At 53.2% G+C, this 21,725-nt stretch overlaps 3 protein-coding genes across 10 annotated transcripts; 1 reads left to right on the forward strand and 2 right to left on the reverse strand.

Annotated features, from left to right (window-relative positions):
• Positions 1 to 441: 441 nt before the first annotated feature.
• Positions 442 to 1,605, reverse strand: LOC100719591 (cytochrome c oxidase assembly factor 3 homolog, mitochondrial). The gene is made up of 2 exons (XM_003467128.5): positions 1,348 to 1,605; positions 442 to 949 (listed from the first exon to the last, which is right to left on the reverse strand). The coding sequence occupies exons 1-2, from the start codon at positions 1,559 to 1,561 to the stop codon at positions 843 to 845; spliced, it is 321 nt and encodes a 106-aa protein (XP_003467176.1). The 5' UTR covers positions 1,562 to 1,605; the 3' UTR covers positions 442 to 842.
• Positions 1,606 to 1,626: 21 nt separating this feature from the next.
• Cntd1 (cyclin N-terminal domain containing 1) lies at positions 1,627 to 9,158 on the forward strand. 2 transcript variants are annotated; one of them, XM_003467129.4, is made up of 7 exons: positions 1,627 to 2,028; positions 5,547 to 5,622; positions 5,849 to 6,023; positions 6,644 to 6,806; positions 7,333 to 7,477; positions 7,829 to 7,925; positions 8,285 to 9,158. In XM_003467129.4, the coding sequence occupies exons 1-7, from the start codon at positions 1,854 to 1,856 to the stop codon at positions 8,489 to 8,491; spliced, it is 1,038 nt and encodes a 345-aa protein (XP_003467177.1). In that variant the 5' UTR covers positions 1,627 to 1,853; the 3' UTR covers positions 8,492 to 9,158. The 2 variants fall into 2 exon arrangements, with proteins under 2 accessions (XP_003467177.1, XP_063107697.1); XM_063251627.1 differs by having other exon boundaries at positions 1,687 to 2,028; positions 6,680 to 6,806.
• Positions 9,061 to 21,699, reverse strand: Becn1 (beclin 1). 7 transcript variants are annotated; one of them, XM_063251622.1, is made up of 12 exons: positions 21,210 to 21,699; positions 16,688 to 16,816; positions 14,413 to 14,561; positions 13,816 to 13,874; positions 13,513 to 13,603; positions 13,298 to 13,434; positions 13,025 to 13,219; positions 12,377 to 12,523; positions 11,568 to 11,717; positions 10,741 to 10,801; positions 10,152 to 10,294; positions 9,061 to 9,560 (listed from the first exon to the last, which is right to left on the reverse strand). In XM_063251622.1, exons 2-12 carry the CDS (start codon positions 16,812 to 16,814, stop codon positions 9,392 to 9,394), a joined length of 1,428 nt encoding a protein of 475 aa, XP_063107692.1. In that variant the 5' UTR covers positions 16,815 to 16,816; positions 21,210 to 21,699; the 3' UTR covers positions 9,061 to 9,391. The 7 variants fall into 7 exon arrangements, with proteins under 7 accessions (XP_063107692.1, XP_013005141.1, XP_005002517.1 ...); XM_013149687.3 differs by lacking the exon at positions 21,210 to 21,699 and adding an exon at positions 17,026 to 17,183 and having other exon boundaries at positions 13,834 to 13,874; positions 14,494 to 14,561; XM_005002460.4 differs by lacking the exon at positions 21,210 to 21,699 and adding an exon at positions 17,026 to 17,183 and having other exon boundaries at positions 14,494 to 14,561.
• Between the last annotated feature and the right edge of the window lie 26 nt (positions 21,700 to 21,725).

A 21,725-nucleotide genomic window follows, 5' to 3' on the forward strand; every position in this document is an offset into this window, starting at 1 on the left:
TTTGTGTGGACAGACGGGCACCAGAGAAAGTAAAAAAAAACAAAAGCCACTGATTGGGGAGAGGGTTTAGCTCAGCAGCATAAGCACCTGCCTGGCAAGTGCAAGGTCATGAGTTTGATCCCGGGTAACCAAAAAAACCCAGCAATGATTTCTTCTCCTTCACCCACTGAACCAGAGCTGGGAGAAGCAGTAAAGATTAGGCTGATAGTGTTTTTGAGGGTAAAGGACAGAAGAGTGACCTTCCTTCCCCCAAAGACCTGTTTCAATATCAAACAGCCCAGTGATCTCTCCCTTAAATCAGGTTGAAGGATCTCATGGAAAAAGTAATTCTAGTTAAACATTTACATTCCCTGGGGCAATGCCACCACTGTGGCTAAGCATTACCCAGTGCTAAGCCATGCAGCCTCCCAACACCCCACCCACCTACCCAACTAGCTTAGCTCCAGGGGAGATGACTCAAGTTTATTGTTCTTAACTGACTGTTCTTTCCCATTCTAGGCTCCAGCACTGCACAGAGCTGCCATACCCACCCTCTCTAACTGGGGCCTGGGAGGTGAAGGGGGAAACCACAAAGTCAGGAAGTTTGGGGGAAGCCAAGGTCGCATACCTCTCAAACAAGGAAACAAGGGCTTAGGCACTGGGCACAGTGCAAGGGAAACAACGAATGTCACAAGGACAGTGGCCCAATTCTGTCCCTTGTTTCTTGGGCCCAATCATGGTCCAGTTAATAAGCAGGCCAGGGGTGCTGTGAGAAGGCGTCAGTTTCCACAGGGTCTCGGTGGCACCCGCCACGTGAAGGGCTCTACGGGCTCCGGCAGGCTGCAGACTGGCAATGCCCAGGTTCAGGGTACTGATGCCCTTTCAACAGCTCGAGCACGGGCAGCTTTGACCTCATCTTCCAGCTCGTCGAGGAAACGCTCCTGGGATATGGAGTAGATGGTGTAGGCATCTGGGGAGGCGGCTCAGGAAACCACTAGGGACAGAAACATTCCCTCCCTGCCAACCTCCACCTCAGTGATTTCAGAGTCCCTCCTTCTGCTCTTTTTGAACCACGACCTCAACTCCGTTATTAATACAGCACACGAAAAGGGCAGTTTAGGGATAATAAATGTTTAGGTCAGGCGTGGTGGGGCACGCCTGTATTCTAGCGCTTGAGAAGCTGAGACAGGACGATCTCGAAATCGAGATCCGCCAGAGGTTCTAGGCTTGATCCAGGCCCAGACTGGATCACAAAGCCTCGAAAAAGAAAGCAGGAAAAAATTGAGCATGGAGCCCACTATATCCCAAACACGATGCGCTTCTGTCCACCGGCCCCCATCCCATAAGCGGCACAGACAGGGTGGATACAAATGCCCAACACCAGGGCCCCGATGCCCAGGCCAGTTACGATGTTCCGGGTCCGCCGCTGAGGCAGCGTCTTCTGCCAATGGGCGAGCTGTGCCTGCCGCATGAAGTGCAGTTGCGCGGGAGTCAATTTCTCGCGAGTTGGGTCGATACGGTGAGCGATTGGAGCCCTTCCCTCCTTGGCATCCAGGGGGTCACCAGCTCCCGGCGCCGCCATGTTGCCCCTCCAACAGCTGCAAGCGCGGAGCTCGTTGGGAATAGTAGGCCTTCGCCGCCGCAAGGGATCCTGGGAGTTGTAGTCTGTACTTTTTTCCCGTATTATCCCGCCTCTTGGAGGGGGCGGGACAACGGGAAGAGGTCGGGCCTTCTGATTGGCTGAGGGGTCGGCGACCGTTGGAGCGGGAAAAGCTGAAAAAGCTCGTCGCGGCGGCGACGTTGGTTTCCCTCAGGCGTGAGGCGAAGACGGACACGCTGCGGGTGCTCTGGAAGCCCACAGACGGCTGCTTAACATGGACAGGGCTGCGGGGCCCAGGTCGGCCTCCTTGGGAAACTTCCAGTTCGGGGCAGTGGCCACCGAGACCATCGAGGACGCGCTGCTGCACTTGGCCCGGCAGAACGAGCAGGCTGTGCGCGAGGCCGTGGGCAGCCACGGCCACTTCCGCTTCCGGGAGACGCGCTTCGTGGGTGTGCTGCACGCGCGGGCGCGAGGGGCTGGGTCTCTCGGCAAGACTTGTTTCCGCGTTCCGTTTTCAGTTTTTTAACTTTTAGCGTTGTTTCCTGGGGTTTTGGCGGTGTACCCCAGGCTGGCCTCAAACTGGAGGCAGTGACCTGCGTCAGCCTCCCCAGTGGAGGGATGACAGGTGTGCCCCACCGGGATCCTGTCCTTGATTCTTTACCACGTGTTCTCCCCCATCCTGCCTGGGACGGAAAGATGCAGTAGGGATCCCCGTACGATCCCTGGGAGATAGTAAAGCTAACAGCAGATGCCAGGGTATAGTGCGGGTACATAAGTGGCGCGAGAGGGAAGAAACATGCTGAGGACAGAAAAGCTGCACTAAGCTGTCTCTCGAGGAGCAATCCAGGGGTCTGTCCTGGGTAAATCTAAGAAAACAGGAGGGAAAAGATGAGTGTACCCAGAGTCTGGGCGTCCAACGATGCCGTTAGGAGAAGCAGCTGGCATGCAGCGCATGCCTGGGATCCCAGCTACTCGGGAGCCTGAGGCAGGAGGGTTGCAAGTTCAAATCTAGCCCGGGCAGTTTAGCACAATGCTGTTTTAAAAGAAAATACGAGGAGCAGTAGCTCAGTGCTGGAGCGTTTGCCTAGCAAGAGTGAAGCCCTGGGTTCAATCCCAGGTACTACCAAAAACCAAACCAAAACAACAACAAAAACCCAAGATGACACACTGCTAAAATAATGACGAAGAAGTGTGACGTGTTTGTGAAAACAACTGCTTTGGTTTTGGATCTGCTAAGTTTCAGGCACTTGAAATGTATGTAGAGGAAGGTTGTGAGCAGGTTTTCTAAGAAGTGTTCAGAACTAGAGCAAACAGTTTGTGAGTTATCTTCATACTGGCATTGTTGCAGCGTGGCAAAAGATGAGCTCTTAGCAGGAGAAAATAGCTCACCAGGGACCACGCATCGGGGAGCAGTCTGTGTCCAGGGAGTTAGAGTGGGAAGGAGACTGGGGAGGAAAAAGTGAGGAGGCAAATGGTAGACAAGGTGGAAGGAGTACCAGGGGGCTTTGGAAGGTGTGGGGGAAGCTCCAGCAGTGTCCCTGCTGCAGGAAACCCTGCAGGAGTAAGGATGGACTGGCCACAACGGCTCAGCAGTGGGGCACCCTGTTGGCCTTCCAGGTGGTCATTTTAGCCATCTGGGAAAGGTGGAATCCAGATTACAGAAGATTACTCCAGAGTGAAGGAGGAAGTGGCAGCATCAGATGTATCAGTCAGGCTTTCAGGAAAACTGACTGCAAGCCAGGGATGGTGACGCATAGGTATAAACCCAGCACTTGGGAGGCTGAGGCAGGAGGATCACTGCAAGTGTGAGGCCAGCCAGAGTGAGTTTAAATCCAGATATAGGGAGACTCAGTCTCAAAAAAAGTGAAAATCAAGAAAATTAAGGCTGGTGATTTAGCTCAATGGTACAGTGCTTGCCTGGCAAATGTGAGGGCTTGAGTTTGATTCCTGGTACACCTCCCCCCAAAAAAGAAAATTTAAAGCTATGAGAAGGAGAGAGATGGAGTCCTAGAAGCTGGAGGGGGTGTGTGCTGTTTACAGTAGTAGAGAGTAGAGGCACCAGTATAAAGGAGGAGGTGTAACTATTACCCATTCCCCCAGCCCAAGCTCAATTTTCTTGGAAAATAGAGTAGATAATTTAGATGAAAACCAAAACAAATAGCTGGAGAAAGAACAAAACGAAGCCTAAAGTCCAGTGATAAAAGGATTAGGTAGTAACACACAATTATGTGTCCTAGGACATTTTGCTAAATTACTTAAACCAATTGTTTCCTGGGTGGGACAATACCAGCAGGGCTGTGGCCTGTGTCAGTTAAGGTTTTGTTCATGCATCTGTGTAATGTGTGTCAAGCAGATTGTTTGACTGTCTTGTGCTAAATTGAGGGTTTTTTCCCTCTTTCTTTATCAGTACTGAGGATTGAATCTAGAGCCTTTACCTGAACTACATCCCTGGCTCTATTTATTTACTTATTTGAGAGAGTCTTGCTGAATTGCTAAGTCACAAAGCTAGGTTCAAACTTGTAGTCCTCCTGCCTCAGCCTCCCAGAGTGCTGAGAGAACATGTCTGCCCTATCATGCTCGCTGAGTTTTTTTTTTTTGTCTTTTTAAAAAAATTGATACCGGGATTGAACTTATAGCTGCACACTTGCAAGGCAGGCACTTATGCTGCTGAGCTAAATCCCCAGCCCTAGCTTGATTTTTTAAAAAAAGCTTTTCTTAGGGTTGAGGATTTAGCTCAGCAGTATAATTGCCTGCCTTGCAAGCTCGAGGTTGTGAGTTTGATCCCCAGTACCAAAAACAACAACAAAAATAGCTTTTCTTGGACTAGAGATTCAGCTCAGTGGTGTAAGCACCTGCCTTAAAGCGCGCAGTCATGAGTTTGATCTTGGGTAGCGAAAAATTTTACAAAAAAGAAAGAAAAATAGCTTTTCCTCTGGGAAAGTCAGTTTTCATTTGAAAACATAATTTGATCATATGTGTACAATTGTGAGCATCTCTATTCCAAAACTTTCTAATTCTTTGTGTCAACATGGTGTTCAATTTTGGACCATTTCAGATTTCAGATTACAAATCCAAATATTCTCTTCCACCTTTTTGAGACAGGGCTTGCTATGTAGCCCAGGCTGGCCTCGAACTCAGCAATCCTCCTGCCCCAGCCTCTCGAGTGCTGGGATTACAGGCATATGCCACTGGGCCTGGCAAAATGCAAATGCTAAAATCTACAGAAAACAAAACAGAACAACCCAGGATTTGAAACACTGGTTTGGAGCATTTCCGATAAAGCCACTCAACTGTGGCTCTTCACTGCCTGTGATAAAAGTCCCCAGTTCCTCTGGCGCCCTCTTTGTGGAGGGCTCACACCTGCCCATCTCATGATGGTGCAAGCCAAGCAGAATTTTCTTTGGGGCTGTTCTTCAAAGGGAAAAGGGCTGGGAACTGCTTGGCCGAGGTGCCCTGTCCTTCCTGCCTCCCAGTGGTCGGGCCTCGTTCCCTGGCTCTGGCCCTGTCTTTAGTGCAGCTCACTCCTGGTGACAAACCTGCCCCAGTGCCCTGGGCTTCCCGCCCCTCCCAGACCGACACACAGTGTCCAGCTGTGGGCACCTCCAGAGGGTGGCAGCTGAACAAACAAGGTCACAAGGACCCGGAGCTGCAAGAGGCGCCTTCCTGGCCCGCAGCACCACCCTGAAGCCAGAGCCCGAGCCCTGCCTGCAGGAGTTCCAGCTGGTGTTTATATGCTACTGGCCAAACCTTTCATCAGTGGGCCTGGGGGCTTGAGTGACATGGGTGGGGTGTCCTGCACCTTTGGCCCCTGTCCTGCCTCTGATGGCTGCTGGCTGCACAGGAACCTAGCCCCGCTTCAGCTGGCCAGCTGGTCTTTCTCCCCTCCTGAGCTTTTATGCAGCACCAAGATTGCACAGTGCAGTGCGGGCTGTACTTGTGAATGAGCCTCTTCTTTCCTGTTTGGCAGAGTTCATTTTTCTCCTGTCTGAACAATGGTGTCTGGAGAAATCTGTGAGCTACCAGGCTGTAGAAATCCTGGAAAGGTAAACCCTGATTGGGGGCCTAACAAGCAGAGTGGCTAACAGCCACTCTGGGTGGAAACCTGGGTGTCCTCCTGCAGGGCTGGTATTGCTCCCTCCTTTAACTGCAAACAAATGCCTCAGCCAGCACCTGATACCTGGGAGGATAAAGTGGAGCAGGTGGTGGCACAGGCACCCTTTATTTGCGGGTGTGGGTGTGGGTGGCTCATGCCCCTCCCCATCCCCACAGGTTTATGGTCAAGCAGGCCGAGGCCATCTGTGCACAGGCAGTGGCCCAGCTAGGAGACAGCGAGTGGACAGAGGCACAGAACTGGAGGGCTCGTAAGGAGCAGCTCTGCAGCAAGTTCATTCTCCGCCTGGTGTCATGTGTCCAGCTAGCCAGCAAGCTTTCTTTTCACTACAAAGTAAGCCGGGGCCACTCAGGGAGGTGGCTGTGGGAAGCCTACACACAGATCAGATGACACTGCCCAGGTGGCAGGTCTAGAGAGCTCCCAGTGTACCCTCTTAAGCACACACACTCACATAGGGACAGTAATTAAATAGCTCCACATCCTGTTTCCAAAGTGTAACTGCTGGACAGGTGCCACCATTCACACAGGTCACCTGTCCTTCCCTTGGCCTCAAGGACATTTTATGTAAGGTGCCCCGAGTGCCAGCTTGGCAGCCTGAGAGGCGGGTGGTTCCACTAAGAAAGGACACAGTGTGACAGCATCACTCCTCTGCCTGGGCTGTCATGTGTCATTTGTGCTGCAAATGTTGGGTTTCCTCCGTGACCAGGTGCCACGCTGGGTACCAGGGCTGCAGCACCGAAAATACTGCCATGTGCCTGAGGAATTCCTGTGGAATAGGAAAAGATCCCACCACCAGGGCTTGCTTCAGGGCGTGAGAATTCCCAGAGAAAGCTGATCCCAACCCTCTTAACCCAAGCAAGGGGAGGCTGGCAATGAGGACAAGTAGAGATTTCTGCATGGCTCGAGATGCGAGCCATATATCTGAATCCCACCTGTGGTTTTCCTTTGCCCAGATCATCAACAACCTCACGGCCTTGCACTTCCTCCAGGCCCTGGGGTACCAGTACACTAAGGAGGAGCTGCTAGAGTCCGAGCTGGATGTGTTGAAGTCCCTAGATTTCCAGATCAACCGCTCCACTCCCCTGGAGTATGTGGAAACACTGCTGGAAGTTTTAGGTACTTTACTGTGCTGGGATGCAGCCTGGAGATTTCATAGAGAGCACTAGAAATGTGCCCCAAACCTTGGGGCCGGGGGTCAGGACCTACCAGGGAGAGCAGAAAGGTTGCAGTGCCCTGGATGGGTGCGGTGTTTCCTCTGCACTGTTAGCGAAAGCAGCTCGGAGGAACTTCCCTTGCTGCAGGGTCATAGTAGGTGTTTCGAACAGGAATAAGGTAAGAGGAACAGCCAAGCGTGGCAGTGTACACCTGTGATCCTAGCATTCGGGAGGCTGAGGCAGGAGGACTGCTGTGAGTTTGAGGCCAGCCTGAGTTGCATAGTGAGACCCTGTCTCAAAAAGATGAAAATAAAAAAAAGGGCAACAACCCCCTGGGATGGCATATAGGCTACAAGTGGAGGCTTTCTGATTCTTTCGTCGTTTAAAGCTGACCTGCTCATGGGACTTGGCTGAACACTTCCAGTCACAGCTGGGACTGATGGGCAGAGAACCGCCGCTCAGTGCCCTGTCATGCCTGTTCCATCCAGGGTACAATGGCTGCGTGGTCCCCGCCACACGGCTGCATGCCACCTGCCTGAGCCTGCTCGACCTGGTCTACCTTCTGCACGGTCCTGTGTACGAGAGCCTGCTGAGATCTGCTGTGGGGAGCGCCACGCCCAGCCAGCTGCAGGGGTATAAGGCCCTAGGGGTTGCACCGGGGTGGTGCACAGCAGGCTCAGCCTGGTTCCTTCAGCTTCTGGCACATAGGCCCCACTCAGGAAGGCCCAGAAAGCTGTCAGGTTTACTGGTGTTCAGTTACTGTACATCAGCTGTCCAGAGCCTCACTGTGTCTGATGGGGATACAGTGGCCACAGAAGCTGTAGGCCACCTGGCTGGAGGCTTGTGTTGAGCCCTGCTGTGTGGCCAGCACAGGCGCAGGTTGAAGCCAGCTCTTGGCCACTTCCTGCCAGACTACACATGCACCGAGAGTCCTGTGAGGCTCCAGAACTGCAGGGCTCAGCCGTGGCTGGCTTACTCCCCTAGGGAGCAGTTCAGCCCGGTGCAGGAAGACTTCATGCTGCTGGCAGTGGGGGTCATTGCGGCAAGTGCCTTTGTGCAGAGCCACGCATGCTGGAGCCAGGTAGGTGCCCTGGGTGTGACTGCAGAGACCCCTGCTGAGGTCGTTAGCCTAGTTCTGGGCTTGGGACGGGGCAGCAGGCCAAGGACAGGTCCTCGGGTGGGGAGACTGGCAGGACTGGAGTGCAGTCTCTACTGTTGCCCATGGAGATGAGCCCCCGCCCATGCTGAGCTTGTGGGTTCTCTGTGACCGAAGAATCTCCAGAGTACTGGGGTCCGAATCCACCACCCCAGTGGGCTGAGGGAAAAGAAGTCCACACCTGCTGTAGAGAACACCCCAGGCAGTGTATGTGCATGTGTGTTCATGCACATGTGTGTGCTAACATGCCGAACCATGTGACTGGAGGCTGCTCTACTCCGCAGGTGGTGCGGCACTTGCAGAGCATCACTGGCATCGCCTCAGAGAGTATAGCGGAGTTCTCCTATGCTGTCCTGACCCATGGCGTGGGAGTTAGCCCTACTGCTGTCCCGCCCCTCCAGGCCGCCTGGGCTCCTGCGCTGCTGTCCCCTCCCGCAGCGCAGCGCGTTGGGCACAGGCTGCAGAGGCCACCAGCCTCCCTTGCTGAGTGACAGGGACGTGTGCACTCAAGCTGCTGAGGACCAAGCCCCTGGAGAGGCCACGGCTGCCAGGGAAGGAGCTGAGGGACCCAAGTGTGTCCCTTCTGTCACTTCAGACCAGGAGTGTCCAGGACTGGGCCAAGGTGGATCTGTAATGTTGGTTTACTTTAAACAAGATATTCCTGGTCTGCCTTTAAATAAGCCAAGGGCCCCAGGAAGGGGACTCTCTGGGTGACCCTGTCACCAGGTCCCCATGTTTCTTTTGGTGTAAAATCCCTGTTGTGTCACTAAAAGCAACGTAGTAGCCATTCTCCGCTATCTGTTTTCCCTTTGCTGGACCCACACACACCACCCTGCCCCCCGCTAGTTACTAAACCCTGGGCACCTGCACCCCCCTGGAGCCTGTCCATGCAGGGCACAGCACATGGTGACCCCCAAAACCTTCTATTACCAACACCCGACTATGGAGCCGGGGGCAGCAGCTCTGTCTCAGGCTCTGGGTGGCTTGGCAGAACCCAGGTGTCACTTCCGTCACCCGGCGGTGTACCTCCCACAGCTTGGCATTGCAGCAGAGAGCAAAGTTTCTATTCCATGTTTTACTTGCAGCAAGTTGAGGGACATAAAATCCAGGGAAAGCACATCAACTTTGACTCAGTTAAAAAAAAAAAAAAAAAAGAAACTTAAATGCATTTTCCTAGGAGCCAGGGAGGCCTGGGCTCCAGGGGACCTTGCTGGGGCTGGCAGCAGGCCACAATCCAGAGCCCACCAGCCACAGGGCTGCTTATGATAAAGGGCTTTCCTGGCTTTTGTCTCTTGGTATTGGTATCGCCTAAAGTTTATAAACTTTTCTTTTTCAAACAAAACAAAATATAAAGCCTGCAAGGCCAACGTCTCCTTAAGGAGAAAAGGAAGTCATTTGTTGTAGAACTGCGAGGAGACCCAGGCCAGGCCCCACTTCAGGTTGGTCAGCATAAACTTGAGCGCCTTCGTCCACTGTTCCTCTGAGTTGAACTGGGTCTTGATGGAGTAGGAGCCGCCGCTGCCGCCCGTGTCCTCGATCTTGCCCTTCTCCACGTCCATCCTGCAGGCGGGCGGGCGGCAGAGATGCTCGGTAACTAAGGCCCAAGCCAGGTGGGTGGGGACAGGTCACAGGACCGTCCTGTCACCCTATCTGACAGTGCGCTTGGCGGGGAACCGTGCTGCAGTTTGGATTTGCTTGAAAGTCCAACATCAAGAAGGCTGTCACAAGAGCCTCACTGTCACTGCAGGGCGCAGGGACAGGACACACACCCAGACCACTGAGCAGCCTGCAGGGCTGAGGGCGGGTCATGGCACTGTCCCGTGTCCCGGGTGTCCCTGCGCTCATGTGAGAAGAGCAGCCTGTGTCAGGTGACATGCCCAGCCCCACCTTCCCATCCAGGGCTACTTCTCCTGCCCCGCCCTCCCGAACGGCATCCCCTGTTCACTTCCAGAGGCTGCAGGGGGACCCGAGACACTGGCCAGCAGGCTCAGCTCTGTGCCAAGAGCATCCCAGAACCAGCTGCGACTCGGGCCCCGCAGCCTGGGCCAGGCCTCTGCCTCCCCCATGGACACCGCCCTGTCGCCTTCTCACCTCCCGTTGGTACCACCAACCTGGCCCCACTTCGAGGTCCCTCGGTGCAGGGGCACTGACCTGTACGGGAGACAAAAGCGCGTCTCGCCCTTCTCCACCTCTTCTTTGAACTGCTGTACACAGTCCAGGAAGGCCACCATGGCATGGTCGAACTTATTGTCCCAGAAAAACCGCAGCCCTCCAGAACAGTACAGCGGCAACTCCTGTGCAGGCAAGAGAACAGCCGTGGACACGATGAGAGGTTGGGGAACTGGGACCACTCCCAGTCCTGATGGCCCCTCCTGCTGTCCTCCAGCTGTGTCCACTGAAAATACGCATGCACGACCTCGATCGGTGACAATAACCTTGGGCAAACGCAGTCTCAGCAGTGTTTCTGCGCAGGGGCACGCCAGTGGTGCCTCACACCAGGGTGCAGACCGCCCTGCCCTTCTCCACTTCCTCTGCACCAAGCTGCGCCTGTGTGAGGCACTGGCCCTTCACTAGTACCTGAAGGACGCCCCCTGATGCCACTGTTGCAGGCAGACCCTTTGTCTTTTCAGTGCTGGGGTGGAAGCTGATGCTCTGTGTAAGCCACGCAAGGGCTTACGGGGCCCAAAGCGCAGAGGATTATGAATTTTGTAACCCAGTGAAGATGGCGCCTCCCGAGTACCTTGGATTTGTCTGCCAGGGACTCCAGGTATGAGTGGTTTCCATAGGGAACAAGTCGATACCTGAAATGAAACGAAAGTGGAGATGTGTACGTGGCTCTTCCATGGTGACCGCTAGCTTTCCAATCTGCTTCCCGTACCAGCCTCCTCTCCCGCCGCCCCACAGGACTGGGTTAAAAGACTGCTGTGGAGTGTGGTGGCACATGCCTGTAATCCTGGTACCGGGATGATGAGGCAAGAGGACCTCAGGTTTGAGGCTACCCAGGCTACACCAGTTAAAGGCCAATCTGGACCACATAGCAAGACATATCTCAAAACACAAATGAATGAAACAGACTTTTAAAAATAGTTACATTTATTACATAAACCTATGGGGGCTTTTCACAGACTAGTGTGTTTGGAGTTAGATTTTTTTTTTGTTTTTTTGAATCAGGGTTTTACTATGTGGTTCAGCCTGGCCTTGAACTCACTTTATAGCCCAGGCTGGCCTCAAACAGCGATCCTCCTGCCTCAGCCTCCTGAGGGATCAGATTTAAAAAGTAATAACTGAAACTCTGTTGAGGAACACTGAGGTTTTTTTTTTTTTTTTTTTTTTTTTTTTGTCTTTTTCCTTTTTATTGGTACCAAGGATCGAACTTACGACTGCCTGCTTTACAAGGCAGGCGCTTATGCCGCTGAGCTAAATCCCCAGCCCTGAACACTGAGGTTTTGTAAGCCTGGGACCACCGATCGCCCTGTCAGTGGGAAAAATCCAGTGACAGGTGGAAAACCAGACTCGCCCATGGGGACCACCAAGGGTCATAATGCACCTCTTGGAGTGTGTCCTTACCTCTGGAACTTCAGGCCCATCTTGTTGGCTAGGGCGTGCAGCAGCAGCACGGTCTGCCCCCACGCGGCATTGATCTCATTCCACTCCACAGGGACGCTGGGCAGGCGGCCCAGCCTGAAGTTGTTGATTGTACCAAACTGGCCACTGTGCCTGTGGAGGAAGGGGACACAGGTATGACACCAACAGAGCCACCCCCGCCACGCCCCCAGCTTGAGTGCATCTCCCCCTTAGCTTCAGGGTCACATGCCTGAGCTCCAGCTGGCATGGCCCGTGTTTCCCTCAGCTCAGGTGTTAAAGCAGAAACCCGGTCCTTGAACACCTGCAGGCATGGGCTGGGGGTGTGGCTCAGTGGCAGAGCTCTTGACTTACATGCATGAGACCCTAGGTTTGACCCCCAGCACCAAAAAAAAAAAAAAATAGGGCCAGAGGTTTAGCTCGGTGTCGTAAGCACCTGCCTGGCAAGCGTGAGGTTGTGAATTTGATCTCTGGTACCAAAAAAAAAAAAAAAAAAAAAAAAAGTGGGAAGACCCTGTGGGCTCCCACATCTGTCGGCTTCCGTCCCTTTCTCACCACAGTGTGACTTCCCCTTTGTCTGTTGTCCCAGGGATGGGGGTCCTGGTGCCCTTCCCCCAAACCCCTCCCCATAAGTGAGCACAAGCCCCATAGGGCTGTGGATACAGCGGGCACCTGGCGGGGGTGGAGGTGACCTGTCATCCCGCTTCTGAGGGAGGGGGTCCCCGGTGCAGGGTCCGCAGCGAGGGTCCGGGTCTGTAGCGCTCTGGCCGCGTGCGCCTCCCTTCCCGCCTTACCAGATGTGGAAGGTGGCGTTGAAGACGTTGGTCTTCTTCAGCTTGTCCAGCTGCACCTGGGCATAGCGCATCTGGTTCTCCACACTCTTGAGCTCGTCATCCAGCTCCAGCTGCTGCCGTTTGAATTCGCTGTATTCCCGCTGGTACCTGCGACAGCCAGGCCCATGGGAGTCGTGGGGGACCCCACACAGAGCACGTGTGCCTTAGCTGTTCTGCGTGGGAGGCACAGAAACATCTCACAGTTCCCACTGCCCAGAAGCAAAAGGGTGGAGGAAAGGACCCCTCGTGACTGGACACAGATGTTCCTGTGCTGCTGCATCTTCCAAGCAAGCCGAGCAGCTGCCTCCACAAACAGCCAGAAGTGACCCCCAACCCTGGTTGCTCCACACTGCCATCCTCCCAGCACCAACACCAGTGCGCTCATCACGGCGCTTAGTGAAAGGTCCCCGGGTCCTCAATCCTTCAGCGTGGACACCGTGCCTCCCTGAGGGATAAGGAACCCCTTTGTCATGGGATCACACTGGCCTTTCATCCCTGATCTCCCAAAGCCTCAGAAGAAAGATCTGGAAACAACAAATGGGACCTGGAGTGCAAGTGGCCAGGCTTGGCATGAGACAGGTGCAATCTGCCCTCGCCGTGGGCACTCACTGGGCTTCTTCCTGATCCAGCTGCTCAGCCTCAGCCTGCACGGTCTCCAGGTCCTCGGCCACCCCCTGGCGGCTCCTCTCTACTTCCTCCAGCTCCTGGAGCAGCCGCTCCTCTTCCAGGGCTAGCTCCCGCAGCTCCTCCTGCAGCTGCTCACTGTCATCCTCGCCCATCTGCTCCAGGAGCTCCAGACAGCGCCTGAGGGATGGGGTGGCGGGAGAGGGAGGCAGGGCCGTGCCAGGCCCAGCCTGGCCCCCACCACGGCCCCGTGCTCACTTGTAGTTCTGACACTCGTTCTCAGTGACATTGAGCTGCGTGTCCAGCTGGTCCAGGAGCGTGTCCGTGCACTCCTCACACAGCGGGTGGTCCACATCTGTCTGGCCCGACATGATGTCGAAAAGATCCCCGGTGACCTGGAGGGTGGGAAGGTCAGGGTGGGCCACCCTGCACCAACAGCCCGCTGCTGCTCCTCCGCCCAGCCAGCCGCTTGCCTTCAGCCTGCGGCTGAGGTTCTCCATGGTGCCACCGTCTGAAGCCTCCCCGATGAGTGTGAAGCTGTTGGCGCTTTCCGTGGACAGCATTCTGCAGAAACCCCAGCCCAAGGCCACGTGAGGGGCTCGGAGGCCTCCTCAGACCCATGCCTGCCCACCACCCAAGGGGCGCCTCTCTCTTGGGGAAGGCCCTGTGGAGACCTCCCTACAAGAGCCTGAGGCTGGTGACCACTCGTCTGGCCCCGCCTTCCCCCTCTGAGACCCTAGCCTGGGGCAGGGAGCAGGGCAAGGAGGGGCAGGCACCTGGCTGGGGGAATGAACCTGCGGGAGACGCCGTCCTGGCGCGTTTCCACAAACAGCTCCTGGCAAAGGGAGCAGAGGGTCAGGACCTGGCAGCCCCACTCGGCTCTGCCCTCCAATCTCATGGGCCCCAGGAAGCCTGAGCCATGGGAAATGGGATTTTCTAGGCAGCGAAGAAAGGACCCTCATGCAGATGAACCACAGGTCCTGCTTGTCTGTTTTGTGGGGGAAAAGCATTTCTGGCTACCATTACCCAGTTTATGGAATCTGCAGTTTTGAACATGCAGCAGCCAGGTAGGGGAGAGAAAGCCTAGTCACAGTGCTGGGCAAGGGCCACATGCACGGTTCCGCCTTCAGCACTGGGACAGGATTACACAGGGCCCTCTGCCTGGGGTCCTTCTCTGGCCACCTGCAGAAGTCCCCTGTCACCTGGGCAGGGCAAGCCTTGGGTGTGTGCAGCACCACTCCTCAGGAAGTGGCCCCTACACACGGACCTCATAGGTATCCTGGGCCCAGCCACACCCCTTTGCTTCCTGTGACACTCCTGCTTCCAAGGGCAGCCTCCTAGGGTCCCCTCCCACATGAGTGACTTGTACTTACAGCCTGGTTCTGACTGGCACCTTGGGTCGCCCCACAGCACACGAACTGTGTAAGGAGAAGTGTGGAGGGCACTTTTATTACCTCGCCTGGGTTAGCCGCTTCCTCCTGGACCATTGCTGGTTTCGCTTGGCCTGCAGTAAGTAATGGAGCTAGAAGAAAGAAAAATACTGAGCAAGAAACAGGTCTTTCTTTCTTTCTTCCTTTTTTGAAATAATCTCACTAAGTAGCCCAGGTTAGCCTCAAACTCATGGCAATTCTCCTGCCTCAGCTTCCTAAGTGCTGGGTTATAGGCATGCACCACCACACCCAGCAAGAAACAGTCTTATATAAGCCAGAGAATTTATTAAATATCCTCATCAGCAAGCCTATTTTTATTCATTTTTAAATTTTTTATTCTTTAACATTTACTTTAAGTAACATTGTCTTCTTCCTTCTGCTTATTAAATCAGGTTAAGAAGATGTTGAAATTTTTTGCTTTATACTTTGTATCACTGTGGATTGAACTCAAGGTCTTGCACAGGCAAGATACACTCCAGGCCTTTTATTTTCAGACAGTCTCACTAAGTTGCCCAATTTGAACTGCAGTCCTCCCGCCTTGGTCTCCCAGAGTGCTGGGGTTTAAAAGCATGTGTGATTGCACCCTGCAATTTAAAGGGATTAATAATGGGTAACATGATTATTTTAGAAAGAACCCTTATCTTTCAAAGATACATAAATATTTATGATCTGTATCTGGGAGGGATTTGCTTCGAAACAATTGTGGGGAGGCCTTGATCTGCAGTAGTATGGAGGGGTGATAAGATACATAAAGCTGGGTCCTAGCCACAAATGCCCCTGGAGCAGGGTGCTCACACGAGGGGCTGGTTGCTGCCTCTGAAGTCTCCTCCACCAGGCTGACCTCACCTTTCCCTTGGAACACTGTGAGAGAAACGTGAGAAGTGGAAAGGAAGCCTGCTACTTTGCAGTCATCAGGGTTATGTGAGTGCCCCTACTCATGAAAAGCGTGCAGCCCATGTACACAGTGAAATTCTATTTAGGAAAAAAAAAAAGTAAACAGCACTGTCATTTGTGATATGGGGTGGAATGAGGGGATGTTATGCTGAGTGAAAAGGGCCTGGCGTGGAAGACAAACACTGCTGAATCCATGAATATGTGCAGTCTGGGGCTCGATCTCACTTAGACACGGAAAGCACATCGTGGGGGGCCCGGGCTGGGATGGGGCGGAGCAGTGGGGGCTCCTGGGGAGGTACCAAGTTCCAGCCAGAGAGGAAAGGTTGGTTCTGTGTCCTACTGCACAGAGCAGTAACCCCAGGAACAGGGACACACTGTGCATCTCCAAAGAGGTAGGAGGAGAGGCTTTAGTGTTCTCACCACAAAGAAACGGTAACTGTCAGAAGACACAGGCAACAGTGCATAGCCTGTGTGAGGACTGAAATATCACATCACACTGCACAAATACAGTGACTTAGAGAAAGAATGGATGCCATAATTAGGAGGAGATGCCAGGAACAGGGGTACACGCTTGTAACCCAGCAATCAGGAGGGATCACCATGCTTTTGAGTCTAGCCTGGGCTACTACTGAGGCCTTTTCTCAAAAAAAACAAAAACAAAAACAAAAACAAAAACCCACAAAAAGCAGGAGGATCGCTGTGAGTTCCAGGCCGGCCTGAACCAGACCTGGTCTCAAAACCAAACCAACCAACCCTGCCAAATGAGCCTCAAAAACAAACACGAAATAATCTTTACAGCTACTTTATGAGGTAGTTTTAGACTTTCAAGAAAGATGCCAAGGTTTAGAGGTGAAGTCACTGCAGAAAGTCATTCGGTGCCTGTCAGCCAGATGTAGACCCAAGCAGGCTGACTACATGCCCAGCGGCTAATCTCCGCGGACAGTTCTGCCGCGTCTGTCTGTGTACATCTCACTTGCTGCGCTTGGGAAACGACTGCTCCCGACTGGCTGCTGGGTTACCGGCAGTTAGCTCACCTGCCTGAGCCTGGATTCCTCCCCTGTGCTGGGAGGTAACGCTCGCCACAGGGGATGCTGCGGGAACTGAGTGAAGTTCGGCATGCGGCACTCGGTAGTGAGATCCCGACACTGCCGCGGGTATCACCACACCCGCCTCTCCCCTGAGAGGGCAGAAGCAGGGAGTACGGACATTCCTGCCTCGCAGGGCACGCTCTGTCACAGTGCCCTCCTGTGCCCGATGAGAAACAGGGGCCCGGGGAGGTGACCAGACCACGTCCTGGCCACCCCGTTTCGCGGTTGTCGCTGACCTGTGAGCTCCTGGATGGTAACGCGGTCCAGGATCTTGAAGCTGGTGTCCAGTTTCAGGGGCTGGCTGCAGCGCTGGCACACGAAGCTCACCTGCATGGTGCTGCTGGACGCCTTGGAGCCTTCCATGCCTGCAGCGGGTTCGAGGAGGCGACGTCAAGGCTCCCCGGCCGGGGCTACCAACCGCTGTGCCTGCGGGAGACCGAGGCGCCGGGGCGGACGGGGTTCGGGGCAGCCCGGGTGCCGGGGCAGGGGAGAAGCCAGGGTCCAGAGAGGGCTGCGGAGAGGCTGGGAGACCTCACGCTTCTTTCTAAGACCCCGTTCACCCGACGCTTTTCACCTGGAGACCCAGGTCCGCGCTACCGTGGCGGCGCCGGGGCTTCGGGTACGCCCCGGAGGGAAGCGTCCAGGTCAGCCATCGTCCAGGCTCCGGCGCTTCCGGGAGTCGCGGAGGACTTCCGGTCAGGGCCGGACGTGACGTCGCCGCGCCCCGAGGCGGGGCCGGGACACTAAGTCCCAGAGGCGGAGGCTGAGTGCGAAGGGGCGGAGGCGGGGCGGGGTTCCTGTGTTTTCGAAGCCCCGGGAGCTGTGTCGGGCACTGCAACTCATGTTGTGCCTTCCGTGTCTCGTGGCCTTGTTTTGATACAGCTTAGTTTTTGTTTCTCCAAGATGGGGAGTGAACCCAAGGCCTGCACCCTGAACTGCGTCCCCAACCCTTTGTTATTTCTGTACCGGGGATCGAAGTTACGACTTAATGCTTGCCAGTCTGGCGCTTACTCTGCTGAGCTAAATCCCCGGCCCCCAACCCTTTATTATTATTATATTATTATTTACTTTAAAATTTTTGAGACAGGTTCTTGCTATGTAGTTCAGATAGGCCTCAAACTCACAGTGCTTCTCCTGCCTCAACCTCCTGAGTGCTGGGGTTGTAGGTGTGTGCCACACGCCCAGCTATATTATCTCCCTTAAAAAACCCCAAACCCACTAACAGTTACTCCCCACTTTGCTCTCACTCACTCAGTTCTAGACAACTAGTACTGTATTTCCTATTCCTCTAGATTGTATAGGTTTTTATGTAAATATTACTGCAACTCATTTGGCACCTTGTGGCTACTTTCACTTAGCATAGTTTTAAAAATTCACCCATGTTGTAGCATTTACCAGCCACTCTTTTTTTTTTTCTTGAGACAGTGCTTCAGTACGCAGTTCAGGCTGGCCTTGGACTCACTGTGTAACCCAGGCTAATCTCAAACTCATGGTGATCCTCTTGCCTCAGCCTCCTGAACACTGGGATTACAGGCATGAGCCACCAGGCCCAGTTTCATTCCTTTTTATATCCAAGTAATATTTCACTTTTCAGGTCTACCATATCTATTCCATTCTTCAGTTGGTGCACATGTGCACTGTCTCTGCTGTGGTGTTCTGCACTGTGCTGCTGTGAGCCTCTGTCCACAAGCTTGTTCATGGACATCTGCCTGCCTTCATTTCTCACAGGCATCCATATCTGCAGGTGGGACGAAGGGTCACATGGCTACACTGTGTACCCGTTCAAGGCTAGTTTCCAAAACCACCACACCATTTTATGATTCTCCCAAGCAGTGCGTGAGGATCTCAATTTCTTCGTATCTTGGCCAACATTTACCTTTTTTATTATAGTTGTGTGGTTTTCCCTTCTTTTTCTGTCTTTTCTCCCTCCCCTCAAATCTGTTTTGGTGCTTGGGAATTCAACCCAGTGCCTTACACATGCTAAGCGTGTGCTCTATCACTGAGCTAGACCTTCCAGACTATGGCCTACTTGTTTTTTTTAAGGGGGTGGAGATTAAACCTAGGGGTGCTCTACCACTGAGCTCCATCCCCAGTCCTTTTTTTTTTTTGGTGCTGGGGATCGAACTCATGACCTCACACTTGCCAGGCAGGTGTTTAGGCCATTGAGCTAAATCCCCAGCCCCAATCCCCAGCCCTTTATATACTTTGAGACAAGGTCTTACTAGATTGCCCAGACTGACCTTGAACCTGTGCTCCTCCTGCCTCAGCCTCCTGGGGAGTAAGCCTCAGGTGGCTTTAACATATTTCCTTATTGTTGAAGATTTCCATTCCTTCCAGCTTTGGTGAGGACAGTGCCACTGTGGAGAGTGGCTTGCTCCCTTACAATAGTGCCTCAGGGCTGGGGGCAGCGAGTGCAGAGATGTCCTTGTCACATCTTTTGATTAACATTGACAACTGTTTTCAGAGCGGTTGCCCATAATTCTGTTGCATCTCCAGTAATGTTTGAGGGAGCTGTTTTTGATGCCTGGAGCAGTATTGTGAACCATACATCTGAGGGAAAATAAAAGCACAAAGAAAGACACTTCCCTGGTGTTTAAACTGCCATCACCAGCCACTGGGAAGGCCAATAATCCTGCCTATTGCGGTTCCTCTTTTATGAATTGTTTGCATCCTTTGCCTATTTAACTATTGCATTCCTAATTTTTTTTTTTTTTTTTGATACTGGGGATCGAACTCACAACCTTGTACTTACCAGGCAGGTGCTTACAAGGCTGAGCTAAATCCCCTGCTCTAGCATTCCTAATCTTTTCCTCAAAATATATTAATTTTCATGAATGGATTAGCAATTTTAAGATATTTTCTATGTGTACAAAATTTTTTAATTTTACAAAGTCAAATGTACTTGTTGGCCGGGCATGGTGACCCAGCACTTGGGAGCCTGAGGCAGGAGAATCTCTGAACTGAAAAAAAAAGGAGACCCTATCTCAAAACAAAATCTGCTTGTTTCCCTGGTAATCTCTGTTGCTCAGAGAAACACTCCCACTTTCGGAACCGACTTCCCCACTTGGACTTGCGCTGCTATTGCTGAGTGTGTAAACTTCTGATCCCCACTCCACTGCCATCTCCCAGCGCGAGATGCGCCCCCTAGCGGAGCTGGGTTGGAATCACACCCGCGGCCTTCCCAGCTGCACCTGGCGTCTACTGCAGGTCCTGCCTGTCTGTCACTAACAGCTGTCATCGCGCCTGGAGGAGCAGCAGGCTCTTGGGGAGGCAGGGCGCCTAGGACCGCCGCAGAGGGGGCACACGTTGTTATGGCTCAGCTCTGCAGTGTCCCCAAAGCCTCCCGCATGGAAGGGGACTGCTCCCCGGGAGCTGTACGCACCGTGGATTGCTGTCAGGGGCTGCGGCTGGGCTAGAGGCAGCCCTAACCTGCTCCTCCCTTCACCTCCTGGCTGCGCCAGGCTGCTCTGCCCTGCTGTACAGGCCTGGACTGGAAGCGTGAGCGAAATAAAGGCCTCCTAGTTGAGGGTGTCAGGTATTGTGTCCCATTGAGGGAAATGTGGCCAAGACTCATGTCCTACCCACTTGGCTTAAAACCTTTTTTTTTTTTTAATCTTTTTGAGACAGGGTCTCGCTATGCAAGTCAGGCTAGCTTTGAACTCAAGTTTGTAGCCCAGACTGGCCTCAAACTCACAGCAATCCTCCTGCCTCAGCCTCGTGAGTGCTGGGATTATAGCTGTGCATCACCATGCCTGGCTCATTAATCAAAATTTGCAACGATATTGTGAGTTTACTCTGCTGTCTGCCCAGTATTAAGCCCTACCAGACAGGGGACGTAGGGTTTTATCTTTTATTTCTCAGAGCTGAGCCACAAGTAGCTATTGAGGATCACAAATGTGGCGCTGCCACTTAAGACATGTAAGGTTAAGTGTAAAAACAGACACTGAGTATTGAAGAATGCAAAAAAAAAATTTTTTTTTGTGCTGTGTAGTCCAGGCTGATCATGGACTCACTCTATAGCTCAGATTGGCTTCAAACTTGTGTTGATCCTCCTGCTTCAGCTTCCCGAGTGGTGGGATTCTAGGCATGTGCCACCACTTCGTGTGTCTCTGGTATTTTTTATACAGATCACATGTTGAAACAATAGTTATACCTTGGAGTCCTTGGGAGATGGGTACTATACAATGAAGAGAGTAAGCAAACAGTTACAATGCATTGTTTAGGGAATAACCACAACTTAAAAATCTGGGTATGTGCAATTTGTTTTCGATGTTTGGATTCTGTGGATTCAAAACACAGAAGACTGATTGCATAAACTGTACCTAACATATAGTTAATTTCATCTTTCCTCATTTCCTGTTTAAAATGTGATTACTGAAAGCTAGGTGTGGTGGCACAGGCCTGTAATCCCAGCACTGGGGAGGCTGAAGCAGATGGATCCTTGTGAGTTCAAAGACCAGCCTGGACCACAAAGTGAGCTCAAGGTCAGCCTCAACTGCAGAGCGGGAACCATCTCAAAAAGATTTTTTTTTTTTCGGAATCAGGGATGGAACAAGACCTTGCGCTTGCCAAGTGGCCGCTTTTGACGCTGAGCTAAATCCCCAGCCTCTCAAAAAGATTAAAAAAAAAAAAGTGATTTACTTTGCCGGGGATGTAGCTCAGCGGCACAGCGCCTGCCTGACAAGCGCAAGGTCCTGAGTTTGATTACCAGTACCAAAATAAATAAATTTTAAATTGTGATTATTAAAAGATTGTAACCTGTATCGGAGCCTGGCACCCTGCAGTATCCTGGCCCGTTTTACGGAGCTAAGAGAGACACTGAGTGCGCTGGTGAACGAAGAGACGCGGTCTCAGGTTTCCAAGAGAAAATGGACTCAGCCTTGGTTCCGGTCCAGATCCACTGTCCACACCACGTCGCCTTACCCAGCCCTGCCCTACTCTGGGCATCGACCTGCTCATCAGGCTGATGGTCTCCGAGGCCTGGAGCTCATCGTCAGGGGCGGGAAACGGGCACAACAGAACCAGTCTGTGTGGCCTCAGTCCTCGGCGGCGGCTGCGGGGGTGGCGGGGCGGGAACCGCAGAGCGACCCCGAACTCAGTCCGGCCACCTGCTTCCTCCCGCTACGTCACTGAGGTGCGACGGTGTCGACCTGAGGGCGGCAGTGGTGTAGATCTCTGCTGAAGACGAGTTCTGGGCCAACGGAGGTCCAACCGTCCCTAGGTCTCTCGAGAGCTCTCTCATCAGCAATCCCTAGCCGTCAGTGCCCCCACTGT

Source organism: Cavia porcellus, unplaced genomic scaffold (assembly GCF_034190915.1).
Source record: "Cavia porcellus strain 051 isolate PalLab524CR breed Dunkin Hartley unplaced genomic scaffold, mCavPor4.1 scaffold_6, whole genome shotgun sequence".
NCBI lineage: Eukaryota > Metazoa > Chordata > Mammalia > Rodentia > Caviidae > Cavia > Cavia porcellus.

Bases quoted from the DNA above. Each gene is read 5' to 3' on its own strand.
- LOC100719591 (XM_003467128.5), bottom strand. From the start codon at position 1,561: ATGGCGGCGCCGGGAGCTGGTGACCCCCTGGATGCCAAGGAGGGAAGG. The intron at 950-1,347 runs GTATCCACCCTG...CCGCCTCCCCAG, and splicing joins GGCCCTGGTGTTGGGCATTT to ATGCCTACACCATCTACTCC.
- Cntd1 (XM_003467129.4), top strand. From the start codon at position 1,854: ATGGACAGGGCTGCGGGGCCCAGGTCGGCCTCCTTGGGAAACTTCCAG. The intron at 7,478-7,828 runs GTATAAGGCCCT...TTACTCCCCTAG, and splicing joins ACGCCCAGCCAGCTGCAGGG to GGAGCAGTTCAGCCCGGTGC. The intron at 7,926-8,284 runs GTAGGTGCCCTG...TCTACTCCGCAG, and splicing joins GCCACGCATGCTGGAGCCAG to GTGGTGCGGCACTTGCAGAG.
- Becn1 (XM_063251622.1), bottom strand. From the start codon at position 16,814: ATGGAAGGCTCCAAGGCGTCCAGCAGCACCATGCAGGTGAGCTTCGTG. The intron at 11,718-12,376 runs GTAAGGCGGGAA...CTTCCTCCACAG, and splicing joins AACGCCACCTTCCACATCTG to GCACAGTGGCCAGTTTGGTA. The intron at 10,802-11,567 runs GTAAGGACACAC...GTTTCATTTCAG, and splicing joins ATGGGCCTGAAGTTCCAGAG to GTATCGACTTGTTCCCTATG.